The sequence below is a fragment of the Glycine max genome, chromosome 12 (assembly GCF_000004515.6).
Source record: "Glycine max cultivar Williams 82 chromosome 12, Glycine_max_v4.0, whole genome shotgun sequence".
Lineage (NCBI taxonomy): Eukaryota > Viridiplantae > Streptophyta > Magnoliopsida > Fabales > Fabaceae > Glycine > Glycine max.
The window spans coordinates 38,940,540-38,956,472 of record NC_038248.2 but is presented as its reverse complement, the minus strand read 5'-3'; the positions used below and the strand labels follow the sequence as shown (position 1 = coordinate 38,956,472).

Below are 15,933 nucleotides of genomic sequence, written 5' to 3'. Positions count from 1 at the left end.
TAAAATAAAAATTAACAATAAAAAACTGAAAATCAAATCAAACTAACTATTTTTTAATTTGTTTGGATGATTTTAGACTCGATGAGTTTGATTCACTTTATGATCTACATTTTTAAACTTAAACCAATATGTAACTTTATGGTTTATTATTATGTTTTTTTTATGTATATCACTTAAATTTTATATTATTTTTTAATATTATATATATATATATATATATATATATATATATATATAATTTTACAGATTTTTATTATAAAATGAGATCCAACATATGTGATGTATATGCAATCGGAAGTAATCTGTTCATTTGTTGTCGTTTAATGCCAGTTCTGACATGTTGTTTCAAAAAAAAATTCAATTTGTGTATACTCTTTCCTCAACTAACAAAGAGATATTGACATAATTATCACATATAAAATTGAGCATAATTTTGTAAAGAAATAGTCTGTTTGTTTTCTTAATGAGAAACAAACTCAATATCATTTGATTAAATAATTAACTTAGTCCCTTACTGTTTAAAAAACCCCTCAACATTTGATCTTGATCTTTTCGGATGGAAACAAATACTAAATTGATCTATGTGATTTTTTAGATAAAATCCATAAATAACTTATTTTTTTTATAAGATATGGACATTACTATATCTAAATTTTGATGTATGGTACACACAGTACTCCAAAACATTTCTCCTTTTAAGTCAAAATTGAACTTTTTCTTTTAAATTAAAAGTGTGTGTTCCTGCATGAATATAAGTAATTACTTATTCTGATTTTATATATTAATTGTTTTGAACTAATAGAAATTTTTTTGGTGGAACAGTTACATTATGCGTAATATCACTACTTTCAATACTAATCTATATAACTTAGAAAAGTAGGATGCTCATGATGTGTACATGTAGGATGAACCAAATCTTCATTAAATTAAACTTTTTCATTATAAGGTGCTCGTGCCTGTTCTACATCATCTCTAGTGAATATTCCGTCAATATAAAAAGTTTTTAATGTTAATTGAGTGTTCAGTTTTCCAATGGAGTGACCCGTAATAATACATGCAGCTTCTCCTATTTTCACAAGTGACCATGAGTAGGATGGGTCATAACACAATCAATAGATCCAAGATGTATTTCTACATATAAAGGGAGTTCCGATAGATATTGGTTGAATTTTTAACTTATTAACAAGTTTTGTAGATTGTTATTTATAAAAAAAATTATTTAATTTGATTTTAAAAATTAATATATATATATATATATATATATAAATTTTAGTGAAATAATATTTTAGTAAATATCATAAAAATTAATCCAAACTAAATTATAATAAATTGGTTTAATTTGGTTGAAATTTGATAATAAATTCAAATTGAACGAAATTGAATCAAATATGATTCTTATGTTTGATTTGAATCACTTTTTGATAATAAATTAAATCAAATCGTACCGGAATTCCAACTTGTAAATATTTATTGCACATGTCATAGTACGAACTTACGTGTTGGATGCTCGCCAACGACTATAATAATACAGTTAGTACAGATATTCACAATATCTATAAACACAATCAATAAAAAAATTCAAACAGCATTAATATAACTTTAACACAGATCTTATTATTTTTTTTATTATTACTTTATATATCAACAATTTTTTTAGTTGTACCATGCAATCATTAATTACTTTAAAAGAGAGAACCAATTGTTAAAAGGCCATAGCCACATCTAATTGGCACTTCATAAAGGTGGTTTAGTTATTGGGAAGCAGAGAAAGAAAAGGAGGAAATGGAGGAAGCACTTTTTAAGACGGTGAAGAAGAGCAAAGGTGAAATTATGGGTTCTTCTCCGGCAACATATTGTGTTACCGGAGCAACAGGGTATATTGGTTCATGGCTTGTGGAGGCTCTTCTTGAAAGAGGGTACACTGTTCATGCTACTGTTAGAGATCCTGGTTAGTAATAGTAACCTTTTACTACTTCTAGCTACACTTTTCCCTTAACTTTTTGTTTTAGCATTTTCTGAATCAAAGACAATTACTTATGATCACATACTTGTGCTGGCTATTTACTTTTCCCTCAATGAGCATGCTTGTGCTCTAAATTATTGTTCTTCTAACGAGTCTAGTGTAGCTCATTGATCTTGACTTTTTGTTCTTCTAAATTATTGTTCTTCTAAATTATTTAAGTTTGATTTCTTTATAACGAATAATCAATTGAAAACAGAATGGTTGAAAAAAGTACGTGTTACACAGTAAAAATCTAATACTTCTTCCATCAAATATAAGAAGAAGAAAAATACTTTTTTATGTTATATATAAAAAAACATTTTATTTATTTTATTTTATTTTATATTATTATCTCTAAAATACCTTTTGATTTAATTATTCGTAGGAGTTACTTGCTTCCTTTTTTTTTTGGTAGGCACTCTTGGTGCTTCCTATCAATAAGTAGTATTCTTTTCTTTATTTAATCAATTAAAAGGTTGCTAATTATTAATTAAAATGCACACAATCACTTAAAGTTGTATTAACTTTATTTTTGTATGGACAACGGAAAAAAAACATTGGTCTAAACGTATATAAAATAAAGGACAAAATTTAAGTAGAATATTTTAAGTACTTTATATGTTTTTCTTTAGTTTAACTTAAAATTTTACTTTACCAAACTTGCAGAATAAAGATCAGCCTTAATTATGGAAATGAAACTCTAATTTTAATTAAAGAACCGTATACAAAATATTTAAAGGCAACTGAACCTAAATTTTGTTTAGAAATGATTTTTTAATCCAATTAAAAGAGCGAATGACTCTAATTTTCATTGCTTTGTTACAGATCAAAATTAAGTATAAACTTGTAGGCTTCATTGCATTATTAAAATAATAGTGTTAGATATTTTTAATATTTTTTTAATATTTAATAATAAATATTGAATAAAACATATGTAATTAATCTTTTGAGAATATAAAACTTTAGTACTTTTAGTAGTAAAAAATTATTACAGGAATTTATAACTATTTAATTAAAATAAAATAAAAGATTGAGAGAAAATTCCTACTTCCTAGCTATACACAAAAAGTAAAACATTAAATTTAAAATAAAAGCTTAAAAATATTTAATTTTTTTAAGCGACTGGATAATATATCAAAAAGCTGTATTTTAAAAAATTAGCTATTGTGGACTTGTTGGCCTAGTTAAAAGCCCATAACTTCTCTCTCCCAGTCTCTCTATTTACTTTGTGTAAACGAAAATGCTCATAGTGCCATATCTTTCTTATTATCCTTCCTTCTTAATTAATATATATATATATAAAATAGCATTTTATGACAGCATCCCATTAGTGTAGGAAAAAACAAATCAACAGGATAACGAAACTAAAATCAGTTTCTTCCTATTTGAACACTCATTAACAAGTTGAATTTTGTATGAAATTGAAAATATTGTATCAATTAATGATTATCTATAAATATTTGACTTTATATTGTTTTAATAATTCAATGTACCAGAAAAGTCACTACACCTGTTGTCATTGTGGACAAGAGGTGACCGATTGAGAATTTTCAAGGCGGATTTGAATGAAGAAAGAAGTTTCGATGAGGCTGTGAAAGGCTGTGATGGCGTTTTTCATGTTGCAGCTTCAATGGAATTCAATGTGGTTCAGAAAGAAAACATCGGTAATGTCATAAGTCAAAATAACCAATGCTTGCAATGAAACTTGAAGTACAAAATACTTTTGACACTTTAATGTTTAACATGCAGAGGCCTGTGTTCAAGCAAATATAATTGATCCAGCAATAAAAGGAACCATAAACCTTCTAAAGTCCTGCTTGAATTCCAATTCTGTGAAAAGGGTTGTTTTCACATCTTCAATAAGTACCATCACTGCTAAAGATAGCAGTGGGAAGTGGAAACCTCTTGTTGATGAATCTTGCCAAATCCAAAGTGAACTTGTGTTGAAAACACAAGCAAGTGGGTGGGTAAGTTACTTAGTTTTAAGTAATGCTTTCCCTTACTAGCTTTTTTTTTTAGTGTACAATGACGGCACTCGGGTTAGAACTTAGAACCTCGTGCAAACTATTCAGTCACTAGGCTGACTTTAGTGGGTCTTTCCTTGGCTAGTTTGCATTTGTATAGTATTTTGCTTCCTTTTGAGAGTTTCTTTACTGTGGCAGGTTTATGCACTTTCAAAGCTTCTAACAGAAGAGGCAGCATTTAAGTTTGCAAAAGAGAATGGCATTGATCTTGTGTCAGTCATAACAGCCACTGTTGCTGGTCCATTCTTCACTGCTAGTGTACCATCAAGTGTTAAAGTCCTACTGTCACCAATAACAGGTTATTTTTTTACCTTCAATGTATGTGTTGGTTGGTATAATGTTATTTCACCTAGAGAGAGACATTGAAAAACCATCAACATATGTGGAAACTACTAGTTGTCTAATTTGTGCAAGAAAGGTAAATGAATAATCTATGACTATTGTCTATGATAACTAGTATTCCTGTGACTGTTTCAAGTGAAAGCCATTTTATTAAAAAGTGATAAGCATTAAATATTTATTACTTGAAGTTCTGTTTATTTGCAGAAATTTGGTCACATGAGTGGTCATCAAAGAACATGAACCTTTTGTTTTTGATACTGCAGATTGCATGTGTAAATTTAAGTATCTTGCATGCCAAATTCCCCAAAAGCATTGAATGAATCTCTAGGACTCCTTGTGCATCATAAAATAGACAGCATCAAACTTTTGTGCTTACTATTCCACTTGAGTTTATGAGTCATTTATCATGTCATTGTTTTTTACCATATTGATCTTATATGAATAGGTGAACCTGAGTTCTTCAAGATATTATCTTCTGTAAATGCACGAATGGGGTCAATTGCTTTAGTTCACATTGAAGATATATGCAGTGCACACATATTCCTAATGGAGCATTCTAAAGCAGAAGGTCGATACATATGCAGCAGCCAAAGTTGTCCATTAGACATGTTGGCTAATCTTCTTGCCAAAGAGTATTCCTACTCAAGCAAGAAAAGGTAATGTTTTGAGAAATTAGTGTATGCAATGACCGTATGAATTATTTTTACACTTTTCATCTAATTACTACATGTCATATATGATAAGTTTATTGACTAAGGCCTGTTTGTATACAAGTTACAAGTGCTTTTGAGATCTTTTCTATTGGAAATATAGAGTTTTTTTCAGTAGAGAAGCTCTTGAAAGAGCTTCTAACCTTGTATCCAAACAGACTCTATTACCATGACTTCCTTTAAAATCAGGCCGATTATGATTTCTGATTAGTTGAACAAGTAAAACTTTTTACCCTCTGTAGAGAAAATAACCTCTTTAGTTTTTTTCATTTTTTATGTTATTCTTATACACACTTGCAGGATTGCGGAGAAGAATTATGATAATGTTCCTTCTGAGATTTCCTCTAAGAAGTTAAAAGAGTTGGGTTTTAGTTACAAGCATGGGCTTGAAGACATAATCCATCAGACAATTATTTGTTGCCTAGATTATGGTTATTTACCTCCCATTAGACAATAGTCTTTCAACACTACTGTACATGATTTTAAAACTTTTGTAATTTTTTTTTTTTGTGATCTCAAAATAAATGAAGTCATATTCTAAAGAGAACAAGTTCCTTCTTGAGTATTTGTATGGACAAAACTTATAAACAGTTCCTTAGGTGCTTTTGGTACTGTTTTTCGATCAAAATTAGAGTTTCACCATAATCTGCACAATAAAGGTTTGCATTACAATATTAAAGGTTAATAAAAATAACTGAGGTAAAATTCTAGTTAGTCCGAGAACAACACCAGAAGCACCTATAAAACACTGTATATAAATTTTGTTTTATCTGTATATGTTATTTAATCTTAACTGTTTTACGAGAATTCATAGCCATCATTAATGATTTATAGCAGAGGCCTGGTCCCAAAATTTTCCAGCGTGATCTGCGGCATTTACACCAACCAGAAGGTGCTGATGAATTCAAAAATGTGACCACATTGTATATTCAAAAATAGAATCTGAATATCTGAGCCTACAATGGGAACCAACTGGGAAGTCTGCAATTATTATAAATATTTATAAGCAAATTCAATCCTAAAGATAGAGCTAAGCTCAACTCCTTAGGAAATATTTATAGGCAAGTGGGAAAACATGGTAACAAGTTTAAGCCATTGGTCTTTGAGAGGCTAGTTCTTCACTACTTTTATCAGAAAACGAAGTCTGAATCAAACATTTAAGAGGGAAACCACAAATGGTTCATAAGTGTCAGAGTTCAGAAAAATGATGTAAAGCTTCTCATGGCTGGGTAGTAGTTGTGGCAGCCTAATTATGAGTCTCATGCCAACTACACCTAGCTCATAACAATTCCGATATTTCCAAAATATTTTACTTCAAAAAGTTTGAAATATCCAATGAAGATACCTTCATTCAATGATCTCCATCCCCAAACAAGAGGGTGGTGTAATGAGGGTTAGTGCACATTTATGAGGTGCATGTGCCATGAGAAGTTGAAAGTTGTACAGATGTTAGGGCAATGAAAGGTCATTCAAAACCCACACTCGGATTTATGCTATGCCTATGCCATGCCATTGGGAGTTAAGACCCCAAAAAGTGGCCAATGAAACTTACCATATATATATTTGACAGCATATAAATACAATAGGAAGAGAGAAATTGACCACATAACCTTATCTTAAACAACCACATAGCTGTTTGAATTGATCCATAAGCTCCAACGAAGAAAAAACTGGCAATTAAATATTTATCAAAACATTGATAGCAATAGCACTATGGGAATATGAAAAGAGACAAGGGATATATGTCTCAACTTTGAACATATACTTCTAATCCTTCCCTATATTTGTCCTTATTTTTGGAGTCATCTCAGTTTGAACTTGAACCATAACCGTTCAAGGAGGACCACATTACATTATTTATTTATTTATTTTTCTTACACAAAAACAGAAAATGGGTCATTTTAACAATATTTGCTCAAGGTACTAGCAGGGCTGTCACAGTTTATGGGACGGTCTATGTCCATTAATCTGTTAAGGCTAAAGTCACACAGGCTCTCTGATTTCACCTATAAATAACCCACCTATCATCATGAATAGTGACCTCTTGGTGAGTCTGTTTATGTCATTCAACAACCACTTAAAATGGAATCTAATCATCGATTGCATTAATATAAACAAAATAGTCTTCGCACCTTATCCTAGGCTTTACCACTTAATTAAATGCATGCACAGCTAGGATTCTTCCATACTCCCATCTCTCTCCCATATTTTCACCTCTCTTCCTAAATATAATTTTTTTTAACTAATTCACGTCTTAATTAATTATATTATCATTTTAAATTTATCTTTTTCTTATCTCTTTGTCTACTTCATTGCTTCTCAATAATATTTGAAGAGAGAATAATTAAATAAGTATATGTAAGAAAAAAATAATTCATACATCTAAAAATTAAAAAAAAAATCTTATTAAAAAAAATAAACAAATTTTTAAAAATGATCTATAATTAGAGTGAGAAAGGATTTTGCAAATTTGATAATATTAGCAAATTCTAATCAAATTTGGTTACTATTTTACGTAGGCAACAACATTTTTTAGACCAATTAATATGACACGGACACAACTACTGCAACCAACAGCAATGACCATTAATTCAAGTGGCAATGTTAGTAAAAGGGATTGTTAATTACTCAAGTTGACTCAACAGTTTGTTGCCATTATCTTACAATATTTACTTCAGGCACTTCACTTATGCAGATGAAAATTTTCAGTGCCATTAAAAAAAATACAAATGTATGAATAGAAGGTTCATTCAATAAACAAAGAAGAAGCACACATGACTTTGTATTGGGAATCAAAATTCTTCAAAAGTTGGGGAAACAACCTCAATGGTTCATAAAAAGGCCAAAATAGGGGGATTCATAAAAAATCCCACAATAATGTTCCCATTTCTTTTATTACAAAAAAAAAACCTTGATTCTTTAGCTTCATGGCTTGCAAATTACCACAAAACAAGGAAGAAGACCTCTAGAATTGAGCAAATAAAGCTCCTCAATATTTGAATAAAGACCAACTTTCCCAGCCAATGAATCAAAGCCTGTTTGTCCTGCCATTTCCTGAATGTTCTCCAGTGGTCTATGGACCCTGCCAGCAATGACCCTGCAGACTATAAGTGCTTTTCTCAATGAAGGGTCATGGTCAAAAACCTTAATACATTCAAAAGCCCTTCCACTTGTGGAAGTAGTGAAAACACCTACTCCACCCTTGAGCTCCTCCTTGGCAGAAAACCCATTTCTGATGATTCTACAAACATAGCACTTTTCAGATAAACACAAGCTGGAAGAGCCACTGAGACCAAGAGAGCATGCAACAGTGGTTCCATAGAACCTCAAAAGCTCATTGCCATCTGCAAGACACCTTGGATGCTTCTTGGGGAGTTTACTAGCCTTGATTTTCACCAACTCCCTATACTCCTCAAACCTAGCCAGAGTCTTTTGCATGTTATGCACTTTCAAAACTCTCTCAATTCTACCACATTGTTTCTCAGACTTCAACCAGCTCGTCCTGCATATTATCTCCACTATTTTCCTTGATGAATCTCCTTCCACAAGTTCAGTAACTGTCCAACAAAAAAAAAATCTCTTTAATTCTTAACATGTGTGAAAACAACACCAAACTATAAACAAACTTGAATTCAAATAAAAGGCATTTAAGAGGAGTAATTTTGGTAGTTCAAAAGCTTCCTCACCACAAGATAAAAACAAAAACCATTTATGTCTGATAAAGACGTGGCAAGAAAGTTTGTGGCAAGAAGAATGTGGACCTTATCCACTTGAACATAGTAGAAAACCATGAATGTCAAAAAGTTATAATAAATAAATAACTGACAAGAAAAAAAAAAGATGGTTAGGTACCAGCATGCTTGGAGAGATGATGAGCTTCAGCAGCTTCCCATTTGTTGAATTGATCTCCACATTTGTGGCAAGTGACAGTGGAAGACACATTTGAATCAGTCTCAAGAGGTACCCTTGTGCTAGAATGAAGTCCAAGTACTCCAACACCATGCAAACCTGACCCTTCTTTATCCGATGAATGGAAAGGAGATTTCCTAGGAGGAGTGGAAGTAGTCCTAAAAGAAGGATTAAAGTAGTGCATTGTAGGGTGCCCTCCAGGGCCAGGAGTGCCAGGCCTTAAAGTGCCCACAAAGGTACTCAAGTCACCACTTGTGGCACTTCGATTATTGGCACCTCCTCCACCATCACTTCCAACCCCTCCTTCTTGGAACCCTCCATAGCCAGTGATTTTCAGCTCACACCTTGAGTTGCTTAGGATCACCTCATGGGTTATTGGGTTGAGAAACTCACTGCTACCAATGGATCTTGGGCTGCAACTTGGTGGCTTCTCTAGATGCCTCTTGCTCCCATGGATTACATCTTTAAGATTGGCTATGGACCTTGAACAACCTGACCTACTTGAACCTCCCTTTTTGGTCAAGATTGTGGCCAACTGCTTCCTTGTTTTGGGGTCATGAACATCTGATGGCTCTGATTTGCAATGTAGAGATCTCTTCAAAGAGAACCACACAGTTGGCATATTATTATCCTCACTCCTTCCAACCTTTTTCACCTTTTCCTAACAACAACAACAACTAAACTCCCAAGTGCTAAACTTTCAACTTTTCACCTTCAACTTAACTTTTTCAGAATATTCAACCCAAAAAGGCTCAACTGTTAAAGATATACCATGCCATTTACCAACTTTTCTGCTTTATGCAACCACCCCCTTTTGCTACTATGCACCAAAGGGTCAAGAGAAGAAGAGCAAAAAACGTTTCAGAAGAAAATTTGCAAAGATTGTATCTATATCAGCCCTGAGAAATGATCAAGTACAAATGTCAGCAAGAGAAAAGCATTTGGCAAATTGCATGGGGGTGGTGTCAGGGGATCACACAAGAGAGGGAGTGGGACAAAGACTCAAATCCATACAAGAGGAGAAGTGGTGTGTGTTTGAAGTGAAACAAAGAATCTTTGGCTCTTATGGGACTTGGCACAACATGACAACAACTAATAACTTGAACAAACCGTGTTCAGTGGCGCTATTAAACAAGTATGGTGACAATTAAGGAACAGGCTATTTTGTTTTGATTCATGATTTCATTAACAGTCTAAAATTTACACGTGATCATGTTTGTGTTACTTTTTTTCATTTTATAAAAAAGACTTGATTTGATTGTGGTAATTATTAATTAAAAAGTCTAAAAGGTTTTAATTGTGTATCTACACACACATCATTGCCTACTTTTGCTGTATGTTTGGATAAACGTCCGTAAAAGTGGGTTTTTTTAAAAGTGATTTTTTTTAAAATTGATTTTAGTTTAAATTGATTGTAAAATTATGTGATTTATGTTTGGATTTTATATTATAAAATTAAGTTAGGGGTAAAATTGAATATAAAATTTTGAATTTAAAGTTACTCAAAGTTGTGTCAAATCATAATTAATTTTAAATCCTTCTTTCACATATGTAAAAATAAACAAATTTTTCTTCAAAAGCACTAGCATAATCAATAATGCAAAAAAAAAAAAATCAACGAATTAGTATTAAAGTCTTTTTTTTCTTTATTAAATGAAATTAAAGGTGGAACAGGCCAGGATTTGAGATTTGAGAATTTTTAAAGATGCATTTTCGTGTTCATGTTAGTATCATCCCACTAGTATAAAATTCCACCGTTGATAGCTACCTCGCTCTAGTATTTAGGGCTTGGTGATTGAGGAAAAAGGGATTTTAGAGTAATTAAGGTTTTTTTATGCGTTCAGAATAATTAAGTTGAAGTTATAAATTGAAAATAATTTAATTTTTTAATTTAAACTTCTATAAATTAAAGTACAGTTGGTCATTTTTTTATAGTTGTATCTTTTACGGATTAATTTAGTAAAAAATTTAAAAAATGATATAATAAGACTTAAATACTTTTTTTAGACAAAAAACTTAAATACTAAAATGCATAATTTGGTGATAGAAAGCACTATGGTATTAATGTGAAGAAACCATAATTTTTATCAAATTAAATTTAGGATTTGCTCTAAATTTAATTATACTTAAATTTCTTTAATGTTTAAAGTCAATTAATTTTAGTAATTTCATTATAGAAAATTTGATTTGGTGTAAAATTGATTAATATTGTTTGATGACAAATCACATCGGAAAGACATGTGGGTACATAACTACAGGGCAAGTCCCTTTCTTGGGTTGGATATGTTTTTTTTCGTTTTTAGTCACTAGTTGATCAAGTGAGCACATTTTCCCTTTTAGTAATGATGCACGATGAAAAAAATATGTAATTAGGTTAAAGTTTAAAAATAATTTAATCAATTAAATAATTTTAATTTTATGTTATTCAAAATTTATCAATCAAAATATTAAAGTTCACTTAAAATTTATCAATTAAAACTTTCCGCATTTTCAAATCCTAACATCACATCCTACTAAATTCTTTAAATTTAATCAAATTTTCATTAAATTTATCAATGTCAGTATTACATTTTTAAAATTATCTCATAGATCATATTTATTACAAATTCTCAACTATTTAATTGCGCTTAAATATTTAAAAATACAATTTGGTGACGAAAAGGACTATGGTATTAACGTGGAGAAAGTAGAAACCTTGTTTTTTATCAAATGGAATTTAGGATTTACTCTAAATTCAATTATACTTTAATTGTTAAATCAATTTTAGTAATTTCCTTATTTTATAAATTGTAACGGAATAATCGTTTTATAGAAATCGACAGCTTAATTAGATTTACGGTGGGTTCTGGGTATCTTTCTTTCCCTTGTTTTACTTCACTAGGTGGCCAAGTGAGCAAATTTTCCCTTTAAATAAAAGTAATGTGATATAATTTAAAAAAATAGAATTCGATTAAAATTTAAAAATAATCTATTTTTCTGTCAAAAAATAATAATCTAATTTTTATTATAAATCTAAATCTCCATATTAGTTAATCATTTAATTTTATTAAATACTTACAATTTAATTAACTAGTGTATCGGCTTAGGATTTTTAACAACTTTTTAACTACAAATTATTTTTTCAACTATCAATTAGTTATACGGAATACAATAGACATTAATTTGTGCTACCTAAGCGGACTAATCCATAAAAGTAATTAAACATAAACCATTTGTGCGGGGATCAGTTGTTAAATGTGCATAATTGATTTATGATAAATTTTGAAGTACATTAAATGCAATAATTACTTAATAAAAACTATTTAATAATTTATCGAATACTAGTATTTAATTTTCAAAAAAAATATATGGCTATCTGAAATATGCTCTTGGAGTTTGTCAATATTAATTATAAAAAAAATTGTTTTAATAATTGAATATTCGAAATAAGTTTATATGTAAATGTCTTAAGTAAAAAGCAGATTTAAGATAATTTACTTGACTTGAATTATTTAGAACAACCATTCTTATAGTAAAATTTTCTGAAAAAATAGTTTGGAATTATTTGTAATGGTTATTTTTATATTTAAAATTATCAATTGTTGGAGATAAAATGATAAAATAAAAGTTAGATAGAATATAATCAATGAAATTTTAAAGAGAATGTCCAAAAAAACCAATATTTTGAAGGGAAAAATGCTTTATAATAAAAATAATAATATAAAATATAATATGACAAAATAAGTGTATATAAAAGTTGTTGTAAATGTTCATTGTATAAAGAGAGAAAATTAAATTATTATAAAAATAAGTTATAATAACCAATTACAATGCATGAAAAAGATGTTTTTAGAGCATCTTCATTATTGTTGATATATGTAACTTAATTTTTTACGATTCAATTAATTTTCTTTTTAATGAGTAGTTTTATTAACAAATTATTTAATTTGTAGATATTATATTTTTTTATATTTAATATAAAATTAAAGAATTCATAGTAATATTTATTTATATAAATATCTTTTTTCATTTTTAAGTAACTCAAAACCATAACATTTTTCTTCTAAATAATCCATTAAACAACTTTCATTATAAATGTTTCGTATGTTGGGACGTTTTTTCTCTAAAAACAAGGCACTTCAAGACAGGCTTTTCCAATGACTCTAAGAATATCAACTGTACAACTTTAATAGAGTAACCGAAAAGAGTGACAATCAATTTGAAATCTCAGTCATTTGCAATCAAGATTGATCACGATTGACATCGTAGAGTGAACGCTTGTTTGCCAAGATTGCAAAGCATTTCATGATCAAAAGACTTTTTCTGTGTTTCACATGTACGTAGTGGTGACTACTTTACAGGAAAATGGGGCAAATGATCGAGCAATAGAATAAACATTAATTAGTTCTTTATTTTTTGATAGAGGATTGGATCTAGGGGCATTTTTAGAGTTAAAAATCGGTGATCATAAGACTAATCTTTAGAGAAAATAAAATATTAGTTAAAAGGATAATTTCTCTCCTCACAAGTCAATGCATGTTGCTCTATTGGCATAGTTAACAATTGAATCTCTCTATTATATATTTAAAGGACTCAAAATAAACTATTAGTCATTTGTATCATATTTTATCCATAATGAACATTAGTAAGACTAATCTTTTAAGAAAATAAAGTTCTAGTTAATTAAGAAAATAATTATTCTACTCACAAATCAATATTATTATATTTGCATAGTTAAAAATTAAATCCTTATCATATATCTAAAAGACTCAAATTATAAGTCATTTGTGTCGCACTTCATGATTAATAAACATTAGTACGTGAAACAACAAATGATCCAGTCACATGGTAATAAGAAGCCGCTCTGACTAAATTCTTTTATGATCTAATAGTCACTTCAATCGTCTTCAAAACGTGGAACAATTATTTGAGGTGTGTTCATGATTAGGAAAGAGATTTGAAGGTTGGAAGGATTGCGTAACAAAAATTCTTGGATGCACCTTTGGGATCATGGTTATGTTTCTTTGGTTAATTAAAGGAGTTATTGATCCTACTAGGAATTTGTCATCCATTGTACTCACAAAATTACTGTGTCGACACACATACCATAAGAACCCGCCGTTACAAAAGATGAGTGTCCAGGGACATGCCTATATATATAGGTACTAAAAAGTGTTAAGATAAAGATGAAAAAGAAAAATTAGCCTGTAGCTATCTTATGATATGAAATGTTTATATATACATTAAAATCTAATCAAACTTAACTAATCCTACCCCCAACTCCAAGACTTGATTAAAAGTTATCCATCAAATGTATAAAAGATTAAAAGGGATTTGATGATTGTTGAATAAGTTTTATATATATAATGCAACATTTTCATCTAAGGTATTAGTTTTCTCTTGGAGTACTATTATGTATTTACAGTATAAAAAAATGTATTAGCAGTTGTATGCACAATGTTATTATTATTATTATTATTATATTTTTCTTTTTTCAATACACAACTTATATTTACATTTACATACAAAATTGTGGGGAGACTACTAGAAAAACCTTATTTTACAATGTACATTTTACATCGGTTCTTCGAAACCGTTTTAAAAAAATATACGATGATAAATTTGTAATTATGTTATGCTAAACAAAGACGGTAGTGCAAAATTCGCCTTCGTATGGATCTTACAACGACGGGTCCAACTATAACCATCATTGAAATGAAAAATCCACATCGTTTTTCAATTAAAACCGTCGTAATATGTATAGTCACTTAAATGACTAACCTCGTGCGCCTAAAGAGACTCATAGACCCTACGCTTATGCCCTAGCCTTAGTCATTCAGATACTGAGATTTTACTGAGTTCACCTCCTCCCGTTAGTCGTCCGTCGTTGCATGTGCCGCCGTGTAACACCGCCATTGTCGAAGGTATGTTTTCAGCACTGTCTAATAATTATCGCCTCTAACTTATTCAAACTTTATTGGGTTGAATGGGAAAGGAATTGTTGTTCAATGTACACCCAATTGAGTTTTTGAACTATTTCATCATATTTCAATAATGGCTCTTGCGAAACATGCATTTGGTTTTCTATTGGTCAACTAGGTGTACCTTATTTACTCTTTGGTCAACAGGTTCATGTCTACTTAACTCTTATATTTACTTTAGAAAGAACTATCAACTATTTAACTATTGTATGCTAAATTCAGTAGTTCGCTCTTAGAGAGCGATACTCAGAATTGCTATCACTCTTAATAAAAAAAAATTAGATTTGAAATTTTTTATCGTAGAAATGCAATTTTTTTTAGTTTTATTTCCTATAGTATTTGAAGACATAATTTATTTCTTCATTATTTCTTATTTATGTATGGTTCACATAATTTTTTATATAATTTACTTTTTAACGAGTGAAATATGTTTTTCTTTGTTCTCATATTTGAGACATAAAATCCTTTGATAAACTTTTTTTAGGATAAAATTTACTATTTGACCAATAATTTAATTTAATCAACTCTGTATTTTTCATCCCAATTCTAATACGCGAATTATATGTTGAGACATAGGAGGACCACATATGGACTTTATTAATCCGGTCCAATAAATAAATAAATAAATTGTGGAAGTAGATAGTAGAATGTAAATCTTGTCTCCAGCTAGCTTATAGTAATTTCACCATGACATACAATACCGTTAACAGATAGTAATTCATACAAAACATGGCATATGCACCATTCAACCTTCGTCCAAATAGTAATATTAAGTTCATAAAAAATAGTATTTTAATTTGTGTTTTTTTTTTCAGTGGAAAAATAACAAGAGACAAAAATTGGGCTTTAAGGAGGACAGTATCAAGAGCAGGAATAGGCGGACACAAGAACAAGAACAAGGTTGCGGTGATAACATAGAGAATTGGTTGGCAGTGCATTTATAGGATAAATATTTAATTTTATACAATTAAAATTTATAATAAATT

General features: G+C 29.9%; 2 protein-coding genes across 2 annotated transcripts; one reads left to right on the top strand and one right to left on the bottom strand.

Annotated features, from left to right (window-relative positions):
• Window positions 1–1,648: 1,648 nt before the first annotated feature.
• Window positions 1,649–5,620, top strand: LOC100793923 (putative anthocyanidin reductase). The gene is made up of 6 exons (XM_003539520.5): window positions 1,649–1,948; window positions 3,499–3,666; window positions 3,752–3,969; window positions 4,165–4,324; window positions 4,814–5,024; window positions 5,379–5,620. Exons 1-6 carry the CDS (start codon window positions 1,783–1,785, stop codon window positions 5,533–5,535), a joined length of 1,080 nt encoding a protein of 359 aa, XP_003539568.1. The 5' UTR covers window positions 1,649–1,782; the 3' UTR covers window positions 5,536–5,620.
• Window positions 5,621–7,837: 2,217 nt separating this feature from the next.
• On the bottom strand, window positions 7,838–10,129 carry LOC100816798 (uncharacterized). The gene is made up of 2 exons (XM_006592824.4): window positions 8,931–10,129; window positions 7,838–8,635 (listed from the first exon to the last, which is right to left on the bottom strand). Exons 1-2 carry the CDS (start codon window positions 9,607–9,609, stop codon window positions 8,004–8,006), a joined length of 1,311 nt encoding a protein of 436 aa, XP_006592887.1. The 5' UTR covers window positions 9,610–10,129; the 3' UTR covers window positions 7,838–8,003.
• Between the last annotated feature and the right edge of the window lie 5,804 nt (window positions 10,130–15,933).

Coding starts and splice junctions, on each gene's coding strand:
- LOC100793923 (XM_003539520.5), top strand. CDS start 1,783: ATGGAGGAAGCACTTTTTAAGACGGTGAAGAAGAGCAAAGGTGAAATT. Junction 1,949..3,498: donor TGCTACTGTTAGAGATCCTG/GTTAGTAATAGT, acceptor TCAATGTACCAG/AAAAGTCACTACACCTGTTG. Junction 4,325..4,813: donor CCTACTGTCACCAATAACAG/GTTATTTTTTTA, acceptor TTATATGAATAG/GTGAACCTGAGTTCTTCAAG.
- LOC100816798 (XM_006592824.4), bottom strand. CDS start 9,609: ATGCCAACTGTGTGGTTCTCTTTGAAGAGATCTCTACATTGCAAATCA. Junction 8,636..8,930: donor TCATCTCTCCAAGCATGCTG/GTACCTAACCAT, acceptor TTTGTTGGACAG/TTACTGAACTTGTGGAAGGA.